Here is a 26,653-nt window from a genome sequence, read left to right on the forward strand (position 1 = left end):
TGTAGGTCTAATTAAATTGCTATCTAAAATCATGAAGTCAACAAAATAATTTTTCAAACAAAAAATGTAATGTATAGACAAGTTATAATTACATAAGCTATAGTGTATGTTAATTATCTGTTGGACATTATCTTATGGACATTTAATGCAACATTTATTTAAACATTGAAAACAATCAGAGATTAATGAAGAATCCATTTGAACATGTTTAAATTGGAAAGTGGATTGAAACATCTGAGTGCAAATAAAAGCACACATCGTTAATATCAAGACCAGTCACTCTCACCCATTTCTAAAGTATGTACACACAATTTAAAAATTTTTTTCGTCGTCTGAAAATCTGTCTGCTCATTATTTTACTGGTTTCCACTTTTCTGAGTTATTAATCTGATATAAATATAGTTTTAATCCTTAATTATCCATATTAATTATTTTAGTTATCTATTGTTCAAATCATGAGCTTCCTGTTTATTGCCAGGTAAACTGATGTTTATTTTGGACCAAACTTATCCACGGTGCATTTAAAATTTCTCTTATACAACTACCAAATTGATGATTTTTGTTAACAACGACAGGGTTGTTTTTCACAAATAGCACACATACTTTAAATTAAAACATACCAAAATAATTGCATTGAACATTTATAAAACTGGAAATTCTGATCCTGGTGCAGCTTTGAGATCTAGCATTGGATTAAAAATACTGCATGTCCTCATTGCCAAACCACAGGAAGTGATCTGTTCTTGTGTGACCCTCCTCTTTGTTTTTCCCAAGTGGCCGGGCGCTTACCTTAAAACCTGCCCAGTCCAGGTCTATGGTAATGTCCCCCAAACATTTGCCAGATAAAATATAGGGTGGCAGATGAAGTAATTCTTTTCTATCTGTATATCTACCAGTCACTGCATGAAAAGACTGATTTGGTGGAAGAAAAAATGAAAATTCATTTAAAAAGTCATTCATGACAAAAAATAGTAGTACTCCAACCATTACCAAACATCACATAATTGAGCAACTGCATGCACTCTCATTCTCTCTCCCCCCCCCCCCCCCCCCCCCCCCCGATTAATGAATCATTTCTTCTGTAATGTTGACTACCCTCTTATATTTGAACTTAAGTTTGCTGTACAATGTGAATCACATGATGTTGAAATATAACTTGATAGCTTGTCTTACCTTAAGAGCAGCATAGGTATCAAGTAGAGCATTTGTTACAATCCATCTGTCATTTGTCTGAAACCTGGTTCCATTTATTTCAGCATCTTGAAACTGAATCAGGCCCCACCTTAATTAAAATTAATTGAAAACCATCATTTGTGGAAGACACAATTTCCAATTTAGTACAATAAGTACAATTAAAAAAAAATCAATTTACAAATCATTTTAAGTATAAACATGTAACTAACCATGAACAATGAGTTGATAGTCTTACTGTTAAATGAAATTATGGAATGGACACAATAAACCAAAGCTAGTTTGAAATTACCTCTCAGGTAAATGGACATTGATGACTTCCGGTGCTTGCCACACCCACCACTCTGTACTAACCTCAGGTTGCTGTCAATAAAAAAAATGTTTGTCTTTAATTTTAATGAAAAAGTTGGATAATTTGGTATGATGTTGGTATTACCTTGGAAATTTATATTTCAGAACATTTTAATATGTAGGATAGCTAGAACCTTTTAATGCAATGTTTTTAGAAATGTGAAGCTTAGGCTATTTTCTTTTTGTCATACCTTTTCATAGTAGGCTCCATCATTTTTAACAGGCCATTCAGCTCTGAAAGTCATAAGTATAAAAGAATATCAAAACTTCAACTATTAATTAATTTATATAAAATTTTTATAAAATTTAAACTAAACCCAGGATAAAGTTATATGTTAATAAAGTCACCCTTTATACACAATGAGTAAAATCACCCTAGAAAGTTAGTCCACCATGTCTCTCAATATCCTGGGGTGACCCCCCCCCCTCTCCCTAACTACACCATGAAAGTTACCCCTCCGTGTCCTGGGGCTGACACCCCCCTTAAGCATGCCATGAATTAAATCTTACCTTAGAAAGTTAGCCCTCCGTGTCCTGGGGCGGACACCCCCCTAATTATGCCATGAATTAAATCTTACCTTAGAAAGTTAGCCCTCCGTGTCCTGGGGCGGACACCCCCCTTTATTATGCCATTAATTAAACCTTACCTTAGAAAGTTAGCCCTCCATGTCCTGGGACTGCCACCCCCCTAATTATGCCATGAATTAAATCTTACCTTAGAAAGTTAGCCCTCCGTGTCCTGGGGCGGACACCCCCCTTTATTATGCCATTAATTAAACCTTACCTTAGAAAGTTAGCCCTCCATGTCCTAAGACTGACACCCCCCTAATTATGCCATGAATTAAATCTTACCTTAGAAAGTTAGCCCTCCATGTCCTGGGACTGCCACCCCCCTAATTATGCCATGAATTAAAACTTACCTTAGAAAGTTAGCCCTCCATGTCCTGGGACTGCCACCCCCCTAATTATGCCATGAATTAAAACTTACCTTGGAAAGTTAGCCCTCCATGTCCTGGGACTGCCACCCCCCTAATTATGCCATGAATTAAAACTTACCTTAGAAAGTTAGCCCTCCATGTCCTAAGACTGACACCCCCCTAATTATGCCATGAATTAAAACTTACCTTAGAAAGTTAGCCCTCCATGTCCTGGGACTGCCACCCCCCTAATTATGCCATGAATTAAAACTTACCTTAGAAAGTTAGCCCTCCATGTCCTGGGACTGCCACCCCCTAATTATGCCATGAATTAAAACTTACCTTGGAAATTTAGCCCTCCATGTCCTGGGACTGCCACCCCCCTAATTATGCCATGAATTAAAACTTACCTTAGAAAGTTAGCCCTCCATGTCCTGGGACTGCCACCCCCCTAATTATGCCATGAATTAAAACTTACCTTAGAAAGTTAGCCCTCCATGTCCTGGGACTGCCACCCCCCTAATTATGCCATGAATTAAAACTTACCTTAGAAAGTTAGCCCTCCATGTCCTGGGACTGCCACCCCCCCTAATTATGCCATGAATTAAATCTTACCTTAGAAAGTTAGCCCCCTGTGTCCTGGGGCTGACACCCCCCTAATTATGCCATGAATTAAATCTTACCTTAGAAAGTTAGCCCTCCGTGTCCTGGGGCGGACACCCCCCTAATTATGCCATGAATTACATCTTACCTTAGAAAGTTAGCCCTCCATGTCTCTCCATGTGCTGGTGCTGACCTGTTCATTGAGGCCCCTGAGCCTTGGTACAATGTTGTAAATGGAATGGCCATCTCAATGGTCCAGTACTCATCTGGTCAACAATTTTTTTTATCATAATACATGTTTTTTTTTTAGCATAATCTTACAAATCATTGTAATATTAAAATTTATAATTGCCTTTTATAAGTAATTATTATACTCATAACACAAGGTTGATTTATGTATCATTTTCAAATAAAGGGAAGCAAGCCTAACCAGTTAGCAAATTATATCTGCCATAACAGGTTTAGCTATACAATCTTCAGTGTCACCTTTTTTCTTTGGGTTATTGATAGTTCCCTGGACATGAACTTCAGACATGACGTCACTTTCCCAAAACGTTAGTGGTTCGCCACTGTCGACATATGCCTGAAAGATACACATATTTGAACTTAAATATTTTGCTTTAAAAAAATTCTTTTTTTATTTAAATATATTAAAAGTATTTTGTGTTTCATGTTATTTCGTTCTAACTTTACTTGTGGTGAATTGCGTCCCTTGATTTAATGTACATTTATTTCCCTTGATTTATTTTTCTCTCGCCCTTTAACCTCCCCCTGCCTACCGAATAGAATTCTATTACCTTGGTCATCATTAGGTCTGAAACAATGCCTCTAGCATTTACGGTGATCTCTTTGTAGCTGAAATAAAGGTATGGTAATACATTGCCCATTCAGAATGTAGAACTGAAGTTTTTGCAACAAGTCAACTTGTTGCCTGATATACATTAAAACGGTACTCTATAGCACAACATGCTGGTTTTGAGCGAATTAAATTCGTATACCTGCTGTATTTCTAAGGTCAAACATGTAGGCTATGTACACAGTACACATAGACTTTGGTAACTTACTTCACATTACTTTGTCTGGTATCCATCAAGATCTGTTAATAAAAAAATGACATTTAGTTTCCACGAACAAAAAATACACAAGTGTATTTAGGCACTAGCCTTATGTAAATAAACTTACTCGCAGTAAAAAAAATCAGGAGCACACGTAGATCTATATGCTTGTGGTAGCATACCTACCTTGGAGGTCACACAAGGGGTCAGAATAGGCTACATGTAGTAGAGAAATGTCTTCCTGGTTGACCACTCGCCCCTCCCCCTTTCCCTAGTAACGCCACTACTCACTCCCCAAGTCAAGAGGATTGTATTTCTATGTTTAATGTCTATTAAGGATGCCAACTTACCTGAAATGAGTTGTCTTGATAGACTGTGGAAAGCACGGGATTAAGATATTAGATTAGTAAACATATCAAACAGTGAAATCATTGTTGAAGTGTCTACAGGCATAGGTAATATATATTTATAGGGGCCTACGTCATACACATTTGTAACAGAACAAAATGAACCAGAAATGAAAAATAATTAGATCGACCTAATTTTTTTTAAAGACAAACATAACGGCCTTTATATTTTAAAATAAAGGCTTTAAATTATAAGGGATACCGGTTAATATACAATGTCCATATCATCAGCAACATTCCTATGGCCTAATAACAAAATTACACTTTACTAATAACATCCCTTTTCACGCAAATCCCCCCCCCCCAATCATTAATAAAAGAAAAACACCCTCACAACAAATAACTTACACGCTTTATTTGTCTAATCTTCTGTTTCTTTTTGTCAGATTCGCACTCACCTTACACCAACAATATATCTGTCAGATTCGCACTCACCTTACACCAACAATATATCTGACAGATTCGCTCTCACCTCACACCAACAATAGATCTGTTAGATTTGCTCTCACCTCACACCAACAATAGATCTGACAGATTCACTCTCACCTCACACCAACAATAGATCTGACAGATTCACTCTCACCTCACACCAACAATAGATCTGTTAGATTCGCTCTCACCTCACACCAACAATAGATCTGTTAGATTTGCTCTCACCTCACACCAACAATAGATCTGACAGATTCACTCTCACCTCACACCAACAATAGATCTGACAGATTCACTCACACCAACAATAGATCTGTTAGATTTGCTCTCACCTCGTCCTCACACCAACAATATCAATATATCTGACATATTTGCTCTCACCTCACACCAACAATATATCTGACAGATTCGCTCTCACCTCACACCAACAATAGATCTGACAGATTCGCTCTCACCTCACACCAACAATAGATCTGTTAGATTTGCTCTCACCTTACACCAACAATATATCTGACAGATTCACACGCACCTCACACTAACAATAGATCTGACAGATTCGCTCTCACCTCACACCAACAATAGATCTGACAGCGCTTTTCTTTCTTATCTAAGAGCAACTCAGCGTATCAGGTAAGAAATCGACGCTTTACAACTCTATCTCTACTAAATAACCTTTTTTCACTTTCAGTTGCAACAAAATGAAACAGGTTGCACGTGACTTACCTGTCCCATCATGCAGTGTAACGTTTGCCCACACGTCTGGCTCCTCAAGGTAAACGCCCAGGTACAAGAAACTGTCGTCATAACGCATCTTCAGCTTGGTGTCCAGGCGAGGTGTGGCGAAACCCCTGCCCTGGATATCTGTGTGAGGAGAACATTTACCCTCATGCATTTCTCAGTGATTTTAAAGTAAAACAGTCGGAGCTTTAGAAACGACATTTTAGCTTTTTTTTTTATTGGCGTTTTGTTACATATCAGGGGGTATCCACAAACGATGTCACACTTCATGGGGGATCAGATTGTGACGACACACTGGTGCATTTTTAAGCGGGATTTTTTTATACAGTACTTTTTAATTTCAATTTTTAAAACATTGTTATGAAAAATGACCAATGAATAAAGTACATTGGTTTGCTAAAATTCTCAATAATAAATTTATAATAATTAAATGAGATGTTCAAACAAAGGGAAACTACTCAGTAGTTATTTTTTGGCAAAAATCTTGTAGCAGGGTTATTTCCCTTATAAAAAATGTACCAAAATTTGGTGGAGTCGAAAAGAAAAGCAACATAAATGATATAGAAAATATGGCTAGTCCAGGGGCGGAACTACCATACCGCCAGACTCCGCAATGCGGGGGGGGGGGGGGGGGGGCCCAGGCCGTTTAGGGGCCCAAAATCCGACCAACAAGCAATGACTTTGTATTCCAAAATTACGTTTTCGTGCCCCTTAATAATGGTTTTGTAAAAAAAAAAAAACTACTACAGTAGTGATGCTCTACATTAGCTAACACACGCTGTTGCGTAAAAGAAAAAAAAATATACTTAAGCTTTAGTGTGCAAGATAAACAAGCAATCAAACCACGTCCATGACTTATTTCCCTTTTTTTTAATAGTCAAATAGAAGTGCCCATAAACTCCTTTTAATAGTTTTGTACTACGCAAATTGAAAAGCAATTACTTCTCTTAATTAATATTTTTTATAAAATACAAACTAAAGAATGACATCGTATAAAAGGGATTTTAAACAAAAATTAATAATATAAATTAAACAAAACATAAGAATAAACATAACACGAGAAACCATTACACATACACAGCTTTCACGTTTTATATCCTTTTGACCGGCTTGCGAATGTGAATCTATACGGCCGACATCAAAAGTGACACACATAATTGCAAAACTGACTAATGTGCTTAAACACATGACATGTAGTTGTAATTTGTTTGAATTGAAAATAAAAGTATTATGTATTTTTTAAAACAATGCGTTTTTTAAAACTAGATTAGGCCCGAAATGAATATCCTACGTTCGTATGTGTGTGTGTGTGTGTGTATATATATATATATATATATATATATATATATATATATATATATATATATATATATATAGGGGGGGAGCCTCAAAAAATATTTTGCGGGGTGGCCCTTTTTTTCTAGTTCCGCCACTGGGCTAGTCCTTACTTTATAACGATTAAAATTCACATTTCGGTATGGGGGTCGTTGTCATACAAAAAACTTGTCATTTTCTTATCATTCAAGCTATACAGATTCAGTTATGACAAATTTCAGATAATTTTTTAATTAAATCTATTGAGGGGAATAAGATAATTCCGTAAATCTTGAAAACCTACCGAAAACCACATGGAAAATTGAATTTATCACGCTTATGCTACTGGTGACTGAAAAGAAAACATCACTAAAAAGAAACTTACCAACGAAAGAATCGGTCCAGCCCACACTTTTCCACGCCTTCTCGTCCAACTTCCCATCCAAGTCAATGACATCTCCCTTCAGCTTGTAGATGACGTGGGTTCGAGGGTAGGGGAGGTCACACGTCAACGCGCGGCACGCTTCTACGTCACTTTCTATTAAATGTCTACAGTGGCGAAGGGGGGGGGGATAAATTTTAGAGCTTAAAATTATTGACAGAAGTATTGAAGAAGCAACTAGTAGCATTAGAGTCACAAGGAGGGTGGTTGGGTCACTTGGGTGAAGTCTGTATAGAGTGACACCCCACCGATTGCCGCCTCTGTTTACCAGACAGTGAGAAAATATTTTCAGGACTTATTTAAAGCTCAACCATCAAACTATTATTAACCTTGCCAAACGTACGTTTTTAAAAAGCTTAAATGATCTTGAAACATATTATGATATTACAATCTTGGAGATTTAGACGGCGGAAGGGGGGGGGGGGAGTAAGTTTTTTAGCCAGGGGCTGTGGGCTAAAAAAATCAAACAACACGAGGCGTCATTACAGACAAGACTTAAGGGTTAAACTCTAAGAAGACCACACGGTTGTCCACTTTTTGCGTTAGTGCTATATTCATGTGGTACTAGTGTATATCTATGAAACCCTAAAACCACCTCGATCCCCTAAATATTTAGGATTTTAAAATCATGCCACAGCAAAAGATCTCAAACACAAGATCTATTTTTTTCTCAAAAGTAAAAACCTATGAGAACTGAGGTTTATCCCCTATGGTCCTATTTTAATATTGGACGTAAAATTAAGTTGCTAATAGTAATGGCGTCGGAAAACGGAACACAGACAATATAAATGACCTACTTGATACTAACTTATACTGTATGGACATGAGAAAACGGACACACAGACAATATAAATGACCTACTTGCTAATCGCAGGCTCCTCTCTTGCTAACTGCCCGCAGTCTCGCAACATTTCTAGGGCAGCTGACTTGTCGTTGCCTGCCCCCTCTACGTCACTTATCCACCCTTCGAGCACCTTGTGATCACGGTCTGCCTCTGGAAAGGGGCGCAGGAGGTATCCTACAACGAGCCCCACTCCGAGAGCCAGTAGAGCTATGATGATGGTCACCACCAGTGATGACGGTGACTTGCTCACCATTTTTACTTGGTTTGCGGCTAATCTATGTAGAGCATTTTTATAAGAGTTTTTTAAACATTAAATGAACGTGAAGAGGTATTAGGTCGGACAGAGGTCATCTGTATAGTCGGACAATGAGGTAGAGGGCCGGACAATGAGAAAGGTGGTCGGAGAGTGAAATGGTGAGTCGGGAAGTGAGGCGTTAGGTCGGCAGTAGAAAAATTGTGTCGGGCAGTTGTATATTTGGGTCAAATATTTAAGTGGTAGATAGGGCTGTGACTTTCGGACAGTGAGGTGGTGGTAATTCAGACAACGAGGTGGTGAGGTAGTACATTGGTCGGACAATGAGTTAAAGGGTGGACAGTGGGGTAGTGGCTCTGGCAGTGAATTTCGGACAGTGGGGTTGTTGATAAGATATTTTAAAATGTGCATTTAAAAATACAGAAAAAAAATAATTAAATATAAATAAACACATGGATGTAATGGCTATTGTAATCTCCCCCCCCCCCCCCCCATTGCGCAAAATATACATATAGACTACATACACATTAAGTTATCTGCTACATATGATATTTGAAGTTTACATTTACAAGGGGAACAAATCCTATTAGCTACTTGTGTATGCGAAGACCTTTACATTATTTATACATTATATAATGTTAAATGGTTAAATACCCTCTTTAAAATCGTCATTGGGTTGGTGATTTTAAACACACAACTGTTGAAAAAGAAACTCCCCTAACAACTTACTATGATTGTCCAAAGCTACGATGCACGCTTAAAGCTGCACAATTATCGCCGTGTTGTTAATTTACTTCCATAGCCAAACAATACACAGTCCAGAAAAAAAATGGGGAAAAAACTTGCTTGCTAAAACTGTATTAATCAGATCAAACTTACTGACAGACACTGAAAATAAATAAACACAAGTGATGAGGTGCGTGTTCTAAAAGTTTCTCAAAACTGGTGTGAAAAAAACTGGCCAACTCCGTATTTGTACGTCGTGTGTGCAGAAGTAATCGTTTTAACCTCCCAGCTTCCGCTTCTTGTTTGCACCACTGGGCGGGTTTACTCCCCTGAGTTGTTTGTTTTTAAAAAAATCTTATCAAGGTAAGCTGTAAGCAGCCGGGGAAACAGTAGGGATACAGCTTGTTGCCTGGTGGTAATAGGATCCCACATTTGGTCTGCCGACCGTTTATCTGGTCAAGTCGTAGAAGGGATCAAATTTGACAGGGGCGTGTGGAATGATCGTGCAACTAAGTAACTCACGGTGACGCGTAAAAACGTCCCGTTATTAAATGTCCCTGACTAGTCAACTCACAATAATATAAACTGTAAACCTTCATTTGGACATATATCATATGGCCGTCCAACTCCCCACAACACAAGCCTTTATACGGCCACACACTATATGGCCGTCCAACTCCCCGCACCATAAGCTTTCATCAGGCCACACACTATATGGCCGTCCAACTCTCCACAACACAAGCCTTTATAAGGCTACACACTATATGGCCGTCCAACTCTCCACACCATAAGCCTTTCATCAGGCCACACACTATATGGCCGTCCAACTCCCCGCACCATAAGCTTTCATCAGGCCACACACTATATGGCCGTCCAACTCCCTACACCATAAGCTTTAATAAGGCCACACACTATATGGCCGTCCAACTCCCCACACCATAAGCTTTAATAAGGCCACACACTATATGGCCGTCCAACTCCCCGCACCATAAGCTTTCATCAGGCCCCACACTATATGGCCGTCCAACTTTTAGGTATCTCCACCATCACCACCCTTCCATTTGACAGGGCTATTTTGAGGGGGCCACATTACTCGCGGCCAGTTTGTCGATGACGTTTTGACACAGGATGTTTTCACAGAAGTAAAACCTTATAGTCTGTTTTCCGATTTCTGGACTAAAGTAAACATATGAAGATGGTAGTTGCAGTGTGGCAGTCTAAATTTAATAAATAAAAACAGAAAGTGTTAATCGCGACAAAAATTAAGGACATGTATGCAAACGATAAGGTGCAGACAGATGTATGCAAGCAGTGAGGTGCAGACAGATGTATGCAAGCAGGTTTAAACCGTAGTCAAAGTGCGTGAACAAGTCAACATGTTCACATGTTCAGTGTGTGTGAACGGGTCTCAAACTATGCCTGGTCCAGGTATGTCCAACTCCCCGCCCAACAGCGCCCACCACACGGAGTCAACAAACAGAGACGTGCTCTCTTGTAGCTTACACCGATCATAAACCAAAGGGAAACAGCTGGACTCGCGTTAAATATGGAGCCTCACTTTTTTACGACGTTCATTAATGGGTCATCCATAAATGACGTCCCGCTTTTTGGACGATTTTTTCCTCCCCCCTCCCCTCCGTCACACATCGTCACAAAAAGCCAGACCCTTCCTAAATTTTTTTTTTTTAAAACAACGATATTTTTCCAAAATCTTGTCTGAACTCTGTCAAAATAGAGTATTTTAATCAATTCCTATTACAGTTTGTTAAAACAGTTTTTTAAAACGCGAAATAATGTCTAAAATTCGTTTTCTAACATTGCATTTTATAATGCAAAAGTGTGACGTCGCACCATCTGAACACCCCCCCCCCAACCCCCTCATCACACACCGTCACAAAATTACGGACCCCCTCCCTCCCCCCCCCCCCCCGACGAGTGTGACGTCATTTTTGGACAACCCCTAACTGAGTGAATGCGTAGTGTAGTTTTTATACCGATAGGACTACGACGTTCATGTATTATTATTCATTTGGTTTTTTAAAAACTTCACTTTTGTTTATTTACACTTTTTTATAACAAAGAACAAACGAGAGTCACAATGTGTAACAATAAACTAAGCGAATAACCTACACGTGCAAAGTCAGTAGTAAATGAACGCAACACGCCTTGTAAGCGTTTGGTAAACATCTCCATTGTTAAAAGTAGTTTGTCATTGCTATTATGTAGTATTGTTGTAATGCTGCTTAAACTGTGAAAGTCATAATGTACAACAGAATTTGAGCAAAATATATTTCAAATAAAATTTTAATTACCATTTTTCTTTTCTACACGACTTTGCACCTAATAACTTAAAAGGCCTTAATGCCTAAACTATGCACACTTCCATTTCATGAATACTTGAAAGGTCACGAGGCTTTGTTGTTGGCAACCTTAAACAGCGATGTAAGCTGAAGAATCTTGTGCGAGTTACAGCAATGGACGTTAAAAAAAAAGGCACTGTCTATACTAGGGGAGAGGGGGAGGGGGGGAGGAGCAGGTGTCAAATTATTTAATATTTTCCTCGTTCTTGGTAAACGGCTTTAAAAATAATTCTTAAACATAATGCTATCATCTTATGTATTAAATATTGATCAATGTACTAATTGTTTATAAGGACACGTACTATTTTCCCTATTAAAAAGTTTTGCTATATCAATCTACTTTGTCAACACATGCAATGTGGGGTGGGTGGGGTGAGGGGCAGACCATGCTTACCGTTAGTGAATTATCCCCCACCTGAACCTGATAGGAAGTCGTTACCTGGGTGTTACATTTAGGGAAACTCGTCCTTAGTTGTAGGGAGTGCCTGACATAGCAGAATGGATGGTAAGACACCGAACGATGTAGAAGTTTTTTTAACGTTGTAAGGTGTGGTAGGGCTGGTAGCTTTAGCCAACCAAGGTTCACGTCTGTTATATTCAAGGTTCAAACAGTTTGAACATCTCCTTATACTGCCTTATAGCATTGACCTTTTGACCGACTGGTTTAGATATACAAATGTGAAACATCTCGAGTTCAATGCACACTCGCTCCTGTATTAATTACCCTGTAGAAATTCCTGAGCAGGCCAAGAGAAAAGCAGCTCATAAATAAAGGCGTATCTGACGCCTTAATTGTAGACACGGACAACTTTTTTTGTGGCCGAAGTCCCGTAAGGTAATACAAAACCGGATGAGACTCTTTTGGTAACGCCTTAATTGTAGACACGGACAACTTTTTTTGTGGCCGAGGTCCCGTAAGGTAATACAAAACCGGATGAGACTCTTTTGGTAGGGCATGGCATACAGCCCCCCCCCCCACGACATGTCCCGCAACTATTTCCCCGCCCCCAAGTTCCACTCATTATTAATACATTTCAGTTGTTCATTCCTTGGGATTTAGCCGTAGTCAATGTTTTCATCTAGATAAGTACAATTTAAAAAAATGCTTCTCTATTTGTATTTCTAATTAAGCTATATATATATATATATATATATATATATATATATATATATATATATATATATATATATATATATATATATATATGTAACTAGGGTAAGTTAAAAAAAATGCTTCTCTATTTGTATTTCTAATTAATATATGTATATATATATATATATATATATATATATATATATATATATATATATATATATATATATATATATATATATATATATATAACTAGGGTAAGTTACGACAACAGTGGCCCTGCTGTTTTAGGGGTGGGGACAGCGCGACGAATCACCTATACCCACGTTTCAACCCGGGCGTGGCCAGAGTGACCATAATTGCTGTGGTCCCCAGGAAGACGATCGCTGACAGCATTGTACTGGACAAGCTGTTAAATTGAACACACAGGCATGCTCGCGGACTACAGGACGGCTTACAGTTTACGACACTATAAACTTTCTGAAACTGACCGGGGCGTGACAATAGGATGCGGGGCCGGGAAAAATAGCAACAGGTAACCTATGGGGAAGACGGACTGACACTTTTAGTAACTTTTACAGCTAGGGTATGACCTTCAGGAACATTCTTAGATTCTAGTGGTAGCGTATACACAACGAACCACGACCGGACACTACGACCAGAAAACGCAGAGACGGCACAGTAGACTTCGGTGCTGGTGCGTAAGTTGAAGATAACAGAACGAACGTGTTTGCGGTACCAAGACTTAAGGACTGTGGAGGTCTGTTGGTTTTTTTTTTTTTTTTTTTGTGTTTTAGTTTAAAACTAGCCGTCCCGGCCAGGCCCTGCTCTGGCTTCTGTGAAAAACCTTTTTGTTAAAGACCATTACCTGTGTGTTTAGTAATCATCATAAACCCGGCATTGCCCACCCAAACCACAACCAACCAAAACAACAAAACGCAAACATAACGCTAACACAATTACAAATACAAACGAAAACAAAAACCTAACAACAAACCCAACCACAACCACAAACACCAATACAAACACAAAGAAAAAACAAACAAAAAAGCAAACGAAAACAAACCAAATCCAAACGCAAAACCAACCAAAAACACAAATACAAACCCAAAGAAAAAAACACAAACAAAAACGAAAAAAGAAAGAACAAAAACGAACCAAATCAAAACGCAACCACTAACGCAAACCCACCTAAACACAAAGAAAACACTAACGCGAACATAAACGCCCGGGGCGGAATCACCTGTTTTAGCTTAATGAACGACGATAGTACCCCAACTTATTCATAGTCTTTTGCACTCACTTAAACGAACGCGCCTGTTTCAATTTGATGAACAATTATAATACTCCAAGCTTATCCGTAAAATACCTACAACATTTGCACTTGATCAATCCCCGCTAATTATGTAATTATTTTTTTTCCCAACACCAAAACAAAGTAATTAAAAAGTAAACACTTTTCCACAAAATGCAATGGTTTTATAAAGGGAAGTAATTGTGTTTTCCTAATTTATCAAAGGAAAGTAAGTGCTATAGGACTAAATAAAGACATGATTAGAATTGTTGTAAAAGATGATATTTTTTTAAAACTTGTGTTAAACGAACATGCCGACAATTATTACTGTAATTTGAAAAATGAAAATGATTTCCCAACACTTTCAATAGTAATTTTTTAACTCATAAATTTAGACAAATGCGCACGCTAATTGTCTAACACTTAAATCCATCCAAGACCATCGACAAACATATGGGTTACATACAGAACTGAGCTTTATATATTAGATAAAACCATCGAACCTACCATTGTGTCGAAGAAAGCGCGTTGCTGCATTTCTTTGCATCGGTTACATATATATATATATATATATATATATATATATATATATATATATATATATATATATATACATATAATAGGCCTATATATATTTATATAGTATGGGGGCATCTTCCTCTTGTCCTTGAGTTGGTCCCGGCCCCCGGGCATCTACATATGTCTGCACGCCGCTGTTCGGCATATCAAATATTATGAATAATAATAATGTTTCACTTCTTAACATTCTTTAGATCTCTAGATAAGTAGATATAGATCTAGAATAGACTATAGGCCCTAGACCCAATCAATACACAGTGTATTTTACAAGGGAGACAACAATGCTGGAAGTCTAAAAACCAAATGTCATACTGACAAATTTTAAGTAGCAATATATTTAACTATATTTTTTTTGTATGTTCAATGCTTTATTACATTTTAAAGGTTCGAATAACCATTCACCCATTTTTATAATAACAAGTGGAGAAGTTATACATAAGATTATAAAATAGTCTCTTATAAACATAGATCTGCAAATTTTCCAACCTTCTTGCAATATAGATTATTATAGAATAGATCTATTTGGCACATTTTTCTATTGATGATGTGGATCTGGCAATTCTGGTCCAGTTACAAATCAAAAGCGGGTGTTGTAACAAAACAACACTAACACAAAACACTGGAACAGCTTTAACATTATTTTATTCTTGCAGTGCAACAAGTCTGAGCTAAACTTACCTTACGCTATACCTAACTACTACTACTAGAGCTAGATCTAGATTCTAGATCTAATTCTAAACTAGATCTAGATCTAGAATCTAGATCTAGATCTAGATTCTAGTCTAGATCTTAATCTTGATATTTTGATAACTTGTTCGCTTCATCCATCTAGACTAGACTACTAATATTGTAACTAAGTAGATTATATCTAGATCTAGATCTACTTAGTACTTAACTCTAGTCTAAGCCAGTCTAAGCTAAACCTAAACTCTAAAAGTACTAAGACTAAGTACTACTAAGTTAAGTAAGTATTACTTAGTAAGTAAGTATGAAGTAGATCGGTAATCTATCGTTTTGGGTACGTAAAATCGCCCGCGATTTGTAATGTGAAAAACAGGTGACTCCTTAAATTTTAATAATTATTTCACATTTTGAGGAGAATTTATGTTTTAAAAAATTCAAAAATGTTTCCTTGATTCATTTATGTACCTGTTTTTAAACAATTGAATTAAAACTTTTCCGTAATAAATGAAGACTAGCGATGTTTCCAACAGATGCAACCATGCTCATTTACTATAGCAGCCATCTTGTCTGAGTTTTATTTTTATAAGCTTTTAGCGCCAGATTCAGGGGGAAGTCACTCTATTTTACAAATGGCTGCTGTTTATATAGCAAATCTTGCTCTCAGACATTGCTGTTTAAAGTTAATTTCTGGCCTATATCGATATATTTAGCCATTGATTTAGGTTTATTATTCATTTATCTATAATATTTGACACAAAAGTATGACAATATACTTCTATTAAAGCCTTGACAATGAGGTAACGTTTTCGTACATAAATAGCCGCGGGCGATTTTACGTACCCAAAACGATAGATTACCAGTAGATCTAATTATACTAATTAATAATAGTAAGTACTAGTAAGTAGTCTAGATCTAGAAGATCTAGATCTAGTAGAGTAAGACGTAATACTAGAGTAGATCTAAGTAAGTAAGTAATAAAGTGGTAATCTATCGTTTTGGGTACGTAAAATCGCCAGCGGCTATTAATGTACGAAAACGTTACCTCATTGTCAAGGCTGTAATAGAAGTATATTGTGATATGTTTGTGTTAAATATTATAGATAAATGAATAATAAACCTAAATCAATGGCTAAATATTAATATATCAATATAGGCCAGAAATTAACTTTAAACAGCAGTGTCTGCAAGCAAGATTTGCTATATATTTATATAAACAGCAGCCATTTGTAAAATAGAGTGACTTCCGCCTGAATCTTGCGCTATAAGTCTATAAAACTTGAACAAGATGGCTGCTAAAGTAAATGAGCATGGTTGCATCTGTTGGAAACATCGCAGGTGTTCATTTATTACTGAAAAGTTTTAATTCAATTGTTTAAAAACAGGTACATAAATGAAACAAGGAAACATTTTTGTATTTTTCAAAACATAAATCCTCCCCAAAATGTGAAATAATTATTAAAATGTAGGAGTCACCTGTTTTTCACATTACTAGTCGCGGGCGATTTTACGTACCTAAAACGATAGGTTACCAATAAAGTAAGTAGTAAGTAAAGTAGTAGTATTAGTCGTTAGTATTAGTATTAAACATTAAGTTACTAAGACTCTAAGATCATTAATAATTTAAAACTAACTAACTAGATAACTTAGAAGCAGTTAACAACAATGAACATTTTATTACATTATTATGATTATTAGGCCTATGATTATATAATATTTATAAATTAATATAAATTTATAATAGTAGGCTTGTCGGTATCTGCCGAGATCGCGGTAAAAACATGACCTGAAATCTCCCATTACTTTTTGATACCGGGCGCACGAGATTTGGTTTTGCATACTAATACGTTTTTAATTTATGGTAATTGATTAAGTTTAAAAGGTCATATCCTAATGTTAAATGAAAAGTAGAATGGTTTTCACATTGTTTTGATGGCTTAGCGATCTGATTGCACACTGTCTCTGCTTTGGTCTTCCCCCGTGTATGAAGGCTAGTTTCAAATACGTTGGAATCACGATTTTTAAAAAGGTTATTCTAGATGAGAGAAGATTACTGAGCAGACATATCTTATGTATGTGTAAATGATATTAGATATACTCATCCAGAGGTGGTCACTGTATGTAGTAGGTCGCGTTGCCACCATTGTTATATTTTTTCATCCCGATCTTCCGGCCTTTAAGTTTGATCAACTAACAACAGCATTCTTATGGAATGTGCAAACAAATCTCCTAATTGTTGTTTTCAAAATATATTTACATACCCATCTTTAATTTTTTTCAGCTCTAGTTCTAGTTTTGCAGAATATGTTTTTCCTAAAATCCAATTTTGTCAGACTAGACTGACAAGAGTCAGACCTAGGTTACCTGTCTGTTGCTATACACTAGCTTTGTGCTAACTGTAATTTTAAGTATTCAAGTTCTACTTACCCTTAGATATAGTTATATGCTGAAAATCAGAATCCATACACAATTCACACATAAAAACATTAATCTGATAACTTCATTTCACTTATTACAAAATGGCTTATATGGACTCTACTTCACCTGCCCAAAATAACAAGGCAGTTATATACACATTACAGTGTTCAAGTCATTTACTTTAGATTTCTGACTATGTAGTTCTTTCATTCACTGTATTTATATAAAATATTGCTTTAGAAACATTTTCATATTTGCGCAGCAGTTTTATAACAAAATGGCTTAAAGATGGACTCTACTTCACCTGCCCAAAATAATGAGGCAATTATATTATATGCACATAACAGTGTTCAAGTCATTTACTTTAGATTTCTAACTTTGTAGTTCTTTCATTTGCTGTATTTATATAAAATATGGCTTTTAGAAACATTTTCATATTTGCGCAGCGCACAGTTTTTGGGGTTATAGGAGGAAGCCAACACAAAAATATAAGTTCTGTATTATTTTTATTCATTTACAAGTTCTATATATCATTCTAGCTAAACTCTGCAAATATGAACAAAATACAACTGCAAGTAAAATAACTATGCTCAATTTATTCAGGTATACCATGACTTGTCACAATTGGCAAATGCAAAAACAAGGGGATTCCACCCCTCACAAAAAAAACTATTTGAGCTAGACAGAAAATCTTTTTTGTTTTGTTTTTATATAGTTGAGCTCTACAAGAATATGTAATTTTTATTTTTATATGATGATTAGTGTTTTTTTACCAAAATCCCTAATAATAGGCCTACACTTTCTTGATTAATAACTCAATAACTAATATCGTGGATGAGCAGTCGATAAATCATTGAATGACATGAGACTGAGATGGGTGTTGGGAGATTGCGAGACGCGAAAAGCGAAATGACGAGGCGGGAAAATCCGAGAAGATAATGCGGAATTAAGGGAAAATAGCGAGACACTTTTTGCGAAAAAAAAAAATTGTCATGCTTTTTTCATTTTTATTTAAATTATTTTTTTTTTGTTTTAAAATAAACAAGCATTTAGCCATACCCTTTAATACGAGTGTTGTATGTTGTTATTTTTTATCTAGATTTTATTATATAGATAGATAGATACTAAGAAGATAGATAGATCTATATCTAGATCTATCTATTTAAAAATCCTTACATCGTTGCTGTGCTACTGTCATAGCCAGCTCTCGTTAGCGAGAGGAAAATCCCGTCTCAGTCGGCATTAATTTTAAAAATCTAGTCCACTCATGTTTATACAAAATTTCTATGCAACAATAGAAAATATGTTTCCGGCGGCAGCGGATCCGGGCATGGTGATCTTCAAAGACGATAAATCAGTGGCCTCGGCGTTCCACACAAAAGACAGAAGTTGATCTATCATCGGCGGTATTGCCGTCGGTTTCGAACAAGGTGGTATTCTAAGTCGACACAAAAGATGGGGGGAGTTGACAAATCATCTGTATGTCTAGCGACGGAAAAATCGGAAGTTTTAACAATGTAAACGAAACGTCTTTGAAGTCTGCACCAAATACCACTGAAAATCGGGTGCGGTAAATTTTTCGCAGAAATCTTCGCATTTCAACATCACCCAGCGTAAGTATCGGGTTGTGGTAAAATGCGAGACAAAAAGTCACGTGACCGACCGTTTTCGCGCCCTTCTCGCGTTTTCCCGCCTCGCCATTTCGCTTTTCGCGTCTCGCAATTTCCCCATACCCGACTGAGATAGGCCTACTCATCATTCATCATAGATATTCATATTGATATTTTATTAACTATAACTTGATATACTAAAACTAGAACTATATCTAGATTGTTCTGATCTTATAAAGATCTAGTTTCTAGATCTATAATAAATTCTATATCACTTACTCTGCTGAACTCCTATGCTGAGCCTGAGAGGTAACTAACTAGATTAGTTACTCAAGCTACTTATGTTACTTGGTTTTAGACTACTGAGTAGGCCTACATTGTACACTCCTCAGTACAGACAGTCAAGTAGTGACTGACAGAAAGCAAAAATAAAAAAGCCAAAATAGTAGCCTACACTTGTAGTCTAAAACCAGACAGATCTTTTAAAAAACATTCTTTTAAAAATTAGGTACAGAATAAATTGTAATAACATTCTGAAAACCAAGTTACCTAAATAAACAATTGATTAATTACATTTTTTAAATAGGTTACTATTAGTAGTAAAACATTATGGAGGAATTAAATGAAAGTGGAGTAAATCTGGCATGGGAGACCCACCAAGTCATCGCTAATAAACTGAAACTGCGTCCCAATCATGTCTTCAATGTTGTCAGTCTCCTGGAGGACGGTGCAACAATACCTTTCATTGCACGTTATCGCAAGGATCAAACAGGTGACATGGGACCTGATTTGCTGAGAGAAGTTGCAACAAATGTAGAGGAACTAAAGTAAGATGAGCTCAAAATTTCTTAATCCTTAATTAATATCGTTATCTACTTGTATTTAACAAGTTATTTTGCCTAGCAGCTTTTTTCCCCCAAGCTTATAATATCTAAATAGACCTACTCATAATTACAATAGATCACTTAGATGTAAAGAATATTTTTTTAATGGATTGTTATTTGTGTACAGAAAAAATCTCAAATAGTGTTAGTTGATAGATTTGTATTTGAAAGTCAATTGAATTTTAAATGCCTAATGTACTAATGTTATCTTTATAGATCTGTTGAATCTAAAATACAGACTGTTTATGCTACTATTGAGAAAATGGGAAAAATGACAGGGGAATTAGAAACTTCTCTAAAATTATCTACAACAATACTAGAAGTTGAAACATTGGTAAGTAATATGTGTGTAATACTGTATTTATGTAACTAAAAAAGCATACCATTGTTAATTAGGTAATTAGGGCCTATATTCTAATTTGGCAATGGATATAATCATACTATTTTTTAAAAATTATTATTGAGTACATCTTTGTCTCAAGTTTTTTAGAGTAATTAACTATTTATGTGTATCTGTAATTTTAGTATGCACCATTTAAACCTGGTCATAAAGGAACCTATGCAGAAAGAGCAAGAGCATTAGGACTTGAAGCAGTGGCAAGAAGTGTCTTAAACAACAGAAAAATGAATTTGGGCTCACTCATAAATATAAAAGAGAAAGGTTTGTACTGCTGCCCAACTGCTTTATTTCTGTTTAAATAAGTGTACCCAGGTTCAGACAGATCAACAATAAAAAATAAAAACCTAGATTTGTACTATGGTGCAAAGTATTCTCTGCTTAAACCTGCATTTGGTTTATCAGGGGACCCTAGATTTAAATATGCACCAATATTTTAAGTATTGCTTGTAATTTTTCCTTGTATTATGAACATTTATTTTCCAATATTGCTTTTATGATTGTTTACACTTTTACATCAAGGACTTGAATCGGTTGGTGAAATAGAAAAAGGGATACAACACATCATTGCTGATATTGTTTCAAAGGACAAAGAATGTGTGGATGAAGCAAGGAATATGTAATTATTTTTTTTAAATGTCTTTTGTCATATAATTTTTAAAATGCTCTTTTTTAAATCATGTAAATTGCTATATGGCTAGTATATTTACCCAAACTTTGTAGCTGTGATAAGTGCCAGGTGATGATTGAGACAACCAAATCTAAACCCAAAGCTACAAAAGTCAAGAAAACATCCACAGATTCTACACAAACAATGGCCAAGGTAAAACTGAAGGGCAAAAATGAGGAATCAGCCCAAAAGTTTGAGCAGTATCAAGACTTCAAATGTTGGGTTAAATCAGCTAAACCACACCAGGTCAATGTTGCTATTTTAAAAATAACAATTTTGTTTGTAGATTATGACAAAGCTGCTAAGTTATTCTGTTAATATTAAGTTTATGCATATTAAAAACCTACTGCATACTTTTAGACCTTTTTATTTAGCCAGAATTTCTTTCTGGAGAAGTGAAAAAAATATTTTGATTAAAAATATCTTTTGCCTATTTAGTAAATAAATATGCACAAAAGATAACATTTGTTTTACCTTAAGAATATTTTTGGACAGATTCTAGCTATTAACAGAGGAGAAGACCTTAAGGCTCTTTCTGTTAAAATCAGTATACCAGATCGAGCCAAAGCACAGTTTATGAATTTTGCTGTCGGTAAATACCTGAAGAACATAAGCGATCCTGAAAATATCACCATGATCAGACAGGCTGTACTTGATGCTTATGACAGGCTCATTGAACCCATGTTGTGTCGGCAAATAAGGTAATAGGATAATTGTTATTTTGAAGCAGCTTTTTTTCTGTATTATCTTAGAAACTATTTGGTTGTAGATTATGGTTAGGTAAACAAACTAGTTAAAAAAGTTGAATATGGCTTTGATGACATAAAGGGTTTAGTCATGAAAAATGTATGTGATAGAATGGTCAAGTGGCGGAGCACTCTTGTGGGTTTCTCATGCTTGAGTTCTAGCTCTGAGTCTGAGAAAGTAAAGTAAGTTGGGCATAGAACTGACTGCACAATGCCTTGATATTGCTAATGTCAAAGAAACATATGAATCAGACTTAATCTATCATATCTGTATTGAGTCTTAATGGATAAAGTTTTATCTTACATTAACTTTTTTGCTTAGTTTTTTTTTTTTGCTTATGAAATGCAGTGTAAAACAGAATGTAAAACATTTCAGATCTGACCTAACCAAAGATGCAGAAAAAGCCTCCATCTCTGTCTTTACTTCGAATTTAAAGCGGTTGCTGCTAACTCCACCTATCAAAGGGAAGACAATTTTAGGTGTTGACCCAGGATTTAGGAATGGTTGTAAGGTAGCTGTGATATCCCCCACTGGGCAAGTCATGAAAACAGATGTTATCTATCTCCATGACTTCAACTCCAACAAGCAAACTGAGATCAACAGGGTAGTTGAGATTGTGCAGAGTTTCAAGTAAATTATTTTAAATTTTTACTTTAGGTCTAATCAAGCTGTGCATTTGCATGGAAATAATTTTAAATTTATATTAAAACATTTCAAGTGTTTGTAAATGATTAAGCAATATAGTAAACTTCCATTTATTGTTGATATACATAATAAAATAATTTATAATCGATTAATACTGCTCATTCTGATAAACATTTCATTAAATTATTAAGGCTTAAATTTAAATTATTGAATATTAGTTAATAAAATAATAGAAAGAAGTGTGACCATTAAAAAGAAAAGTAAGATTCAGTTTGATATAAATCGTCTTAAACTGGTTTTGTTTCTTTATGATGGTTACAGGTGTGAGATCATCACCATAGGCAATGGTGTTGGATGCAGAGAAACAGAACAAATTATCTCTTCTATTATTAAACAACAAAATCTCAAGCCTTTTTCTATAGTTTACTGGTAATGTTTTCATACAAAGATTTTTGAATTGTTACTTGTTTTACAAGCATTGAACCCATTTTAAACACAAACACTGTTGATGAAATGAGTTGCCGTTTTCCAGTATTGTGGATGAGTGTGGAGCATCCATCTACAGCATTTCTGACGAAGCTAAAAAGGAATTTCCAGATCTAGACCCAACTTTAAGAGGAGCAGGTTGGTTGATTTTTACAAATAGTTTTATTTTAACTCTAAATTCTGTATAGTAAAAAAATAAGAACTACTAGATTGAAGTAGATAATGTGCAATTTTTTTCCCTCTTAGTATCAATAGCAAGAAGACTACAGGACCCTTTAGCTGAGTTGGTGAAGATAGAACCAAAACATCTGGGTGTTGGCATGTACCAGGTTAGATAGTTCAGTAATGTTACATTGCTGCAGTGTAGGGTCAGTAGGGCTGTTTTGTGATTACACATATGATAATGATTACACTGTGGTGGTCAATTGTAGTCCACTTCTTTTAGATGTTATAAGAGTTATTGGGACATGAAGCAAAAAATCTGGACATAAAACTGTTTTATTAGCACTATGTTACTTTTAACATAACAGAAAAATTTCCATTGTTGATTAACTTTGTTTTCGTACACAATGCTGTAATAGAAAGTCAGATTTTCAGGTTTTTCTTATCACTGAGCATAATCTAAGTAGGGCTTGTATTACAGCATGATATCAACAAAACCAAGTTACAAAATGCTTTAAGCTCTGTGGTTGAAGAATGTGTCAGCTTTGTTGGTGTGGATTTGAACACATGCAGTGAATGTCTGCTCAAGTTAGTCACTTCCTATTTGCTTGTATTAGAATAGTTTTACTTAATTAATCAATTTTTTTAAATCAGTTACTAGTTTCATTATGACTGAAGATTTTAAACAAATAAAACTGGATTTGTTTTCTTTTACTGGACCTGTCCTCTGGTGTAATGCTATCCATTGAAAAGTATTTTTTCTTTGTTCCACATGTAATATGAAGAATTTGTTGAGTTTTGTAGTTGGTTGTTTTCAAACAGGATGATACCACTTTGATGAATTTTCAAGGTGTCCACTGGTCTTATCTTACCCCAAGAAGTCAGCAGTCAGATATTTTACCCCATTTAAATTATCATTTATCAAGCCTTCAAACAATTGTTTTACAGGAGAGTAGCGGGCCTTAATGCAACTAAAGCAAAAAAGTTGCTTGAATGGCGAGCAAAAAATGGGCAGTTCACAAACAGACAACAGCTGTTGAGCATCAAAGGTCTTGGAGCCAAAGGATTTGAACAGTGTGCAGGTTTTGTGCGGGTCAACCCTCCAAATAAGACTGCCATCAATAGGTAAGAAATAGGGCTAAAATCTTGAACTAAATGTTTGGATCAAACACTATAACCCAATCATGTCCAGCAATCAGAGAACTGGCCACTACTGTAATGATGGGTAACACTATCATCTGTCCAACTGCTTGATGTATCTCTAAACCAAATCCAAATTGTTGTCCTTAAAAAAAGGAGACTTTGATACTAGTGTTATTGCATATCAATTTTTTGTAAGGAACAAGGCAGCTTCCTCAGTTGACAAGGCAGATGCAGTTAAATCATTTTGTGTTTGATATGGGTTAGAAATGGTAGCATTGAGGTGTTGTTGATGTACATACTTTAACAGTAGGCCCTTTCAAATTAAAGCTTAACTTCAACAATCTACAAATTATACACTATTTTTTAAAAGCAATTTTTTAATAAATCTGCAAGTTTAATTCGTATGAAGGTGGTAATGACCAAATATATCCCCTTTGTATAGTTGTGCATGATTTCAGTGTTGACACAGGGGATTGTAAAGAGGAGCAAGAATCTGATTCTGTTAAAGGCAGGAAAAGGAAAACACAAAGTTCTGCTACTGGTAGCAAAAGTAAGAAAAGGAAAACTGCTGAAAATGATGAATGGAATCCACTAGATGCTACCTCTATCCACCCAGAATCATATAATATAGCCCAAATGTATGTATTGCATACTGCAAACATTTCTTTTTAAACAAAGCAGCTCATATTCTTAGTATGTTTTATCTTCTAAATTTAAAATTTATCTATTTATTCATTTATGGTCAATAGCATGAAAGAATTATACCAGCTTTTTAACCTTTAAGTCACAACCCATTTGCAATAAATTAAATGACTTGTAACTGATTTATTTAAAAAGCTAGATAAAATTTAAAGTAGATTTTTAGCTTAATAAATGTTAATTTATCTACTACATGATATAATCTTCATTAATTACCTAGTACTAGTAGTAGCTAAACAGTGATAGTTATTTAATTCTTTTTATTATTTTTCAAGGCTTGCAACTTTTCTTAATGTAAACCTTGAGGAAATTGGTAAAGAATCTTTCATGAATAAAGTAAAAAGAGATGCCACAGAAAGCAGTAAGGACACTTCACATTTTTTTACATTTGATACAAAGTTTTAATTTTCAGATGGAATAGTGAATTTTTAATGCATTATTAGGTACAGTTGGATTGGAAAATTTCAATAATTAAAGCCATGACGGATGAACAATTAAATAATTATTTTAAAAAATTGGTTTCTTTATTTTTTAGGTTTGTCATCTTTCTGTGAAAAAAATAATGTCGGCCTTGCCACTATTAAGCAAATAGCAGATGCTTTAAAACAGCCTCTCACATATGATTTTCGAGAGAGTAAGTTTTCAAAATATTTGTTAACCTGTGACTATAGTTTTACGAATGTTTCCTACAAAAAAACTTGTATTATATTTTAAAGTTTTCAAGCATCCAGATATTATTATTAGTTATTATTTTTTTATTTATTAAAAATAGTTGCTTTTTGCTTGTATTCTTTGGGATAGAAAAGTATTAAAATCAAGTAATTTGCAACTTTAAACTATTGAGATAACTACCTATATCTTATTTTTCAGCAACTATTATATGGCATATCAAAATACTCATTTTTATTCAACAGGTTTCCAAAGACCACTTTTTAAACAAGAAGTCCAGTCAGTGTCCGATTTGCGCTCAGGTTCAGAGCTGACTGGTCGAGTAACAAATGTCACACATTTTGGTGCTTTTGTTGACATTGGAGTTGGTATAAATGGACTTATCCACTGTAGCAAAATGGGGCGTTGTGGCAAAGTAGGGGTTGGTGATCATGTTGAAGTTCAAGTAGAAAGCATTGACCTAGATCGTCGTAGAATAGGATTATTGTTGAAAGATGTGAAACAGGTGTAAGGTTCACATTTGAAACCATAAAATTCTCTTGTGTGTTTTTAAAATATTTCATTTTCTACAAAAATGTTTAAAACTCTATTGGTTAAACAGTTTGTGCAATTTTAAAAGTTTTTTCTTTAACTTTTGTTCAATTTCACTGCATTCCATTTGCAAATGAGAACAATCTCATGTATTTCTGTTGTTCGAATGATCATATTCTAGTACCAACTAATTAATAAATTAGAATATGTCCATAGTAAGTGTAATGTGAATTTGCACCAATTAAATTTTTATAAACATTTTAACACGTCTGTTTGGTTCCTTTCAGTACATTTTGATATATAAAATAAAGAAAT

The 26,653-nt window shown here is 35.4% G+C and overlaps 2 protein-coding genes across 3 annotated transcripts; one reads left to right on the forward strand and one right to left on the reverse strand.

The window, feature by feature from the left end:
* Positions 1-102: 102 nt before the first annotated feature.
* Positions 103-8,560, reverse strand: LOC131945175 (uncharacterized). The gene is made up of 12 exons (XM_059306197.1): positions 8,309-8,560; positions 7,391-7,554; positions 5,677-5,814; positions 4,468-4,490; positions 4,127-4,158; positions 3,860-3,917; positions 3,549-3,645; positions 3,211-3,328; positions 1,734-1,776; positions 1,484-1,554; positions 1,174-1,282; positions 103-912 (listed from the first exon to the last, which is right to left on the reverse strand). The coding sequence occupies exons 1-12, from the start codon at positions 8,542-8,544 to the stop codon at positions 694-696; spliced, it is 1,308 nt and encodes a 435-aa protein (XP_059162180.1). The 5' UTR covers positions 8,545-8,560; the 3' UTR covers positions 103-693.
* A 6,587-nt stretch (positions 8,561-15,147) lies between these two features.
* LOC131945173 (S1 RNA-binding domain-containing protein 1) lies at positions 15,148-26,582 on the forward strand. Of its 2 annotated transcripts, XM_059306195.1 has the most exons (17): positions 15,148-15,160; positions 19,892-20,132; positions 20,406-20,523; positions 20,715-20,850; positions 21,109-21,205; positions 21,310-21,502; positions 21,752-21,957; positions 22,379-22,633; positions 22,970-23,077; positions 23,181-23,272; positions 23,381-23,463; positions 23,778-23,884; positions 24,245-24,421; positions 24,898-25,077; positions 25,414-25,499; positions 25,674-25,772; positions 26,053-26,582. In XM_059306195.1, exons 2-17 carry the CDS (start codon positions 19,915-19,917, stop codon positions 26,316-26,318), a joined length of 2,421 nt encoding a protein of 806 aa, XP_059162178.1. In that variant the 5' UTR covers positions 15,148-15,160; positions 19,892-19,914; the 3' UTR covers positions 26,319-26,582. The 2 variants fall into 2 exon arrangements, with proteins under 2 accessions (XP_059162178.1, XP_059162177.1); XM_059306194.1 differs by lacking the exon at positions 15,148-15,160 and having other exon boundaries at positions 19,848-20,132.
* Positions 26,583-26,653: the final 71 nt, after the last annotated feature.

Source organism: Physella acuta, unplaced genomic scaffold (genome assembly GCF_028476545.2).
Source record: "Physella acuta isolate Inbredline_101_S28 unplaced genomic scaffold, ASM2847654v3 ptg000531l, whole genome shotgun sequence".
Taxonomy (NCBI): Eukaryota; Metazoa; Mollusca; class Gastropoda; family Physidae; genus Physella; species Physella acuta.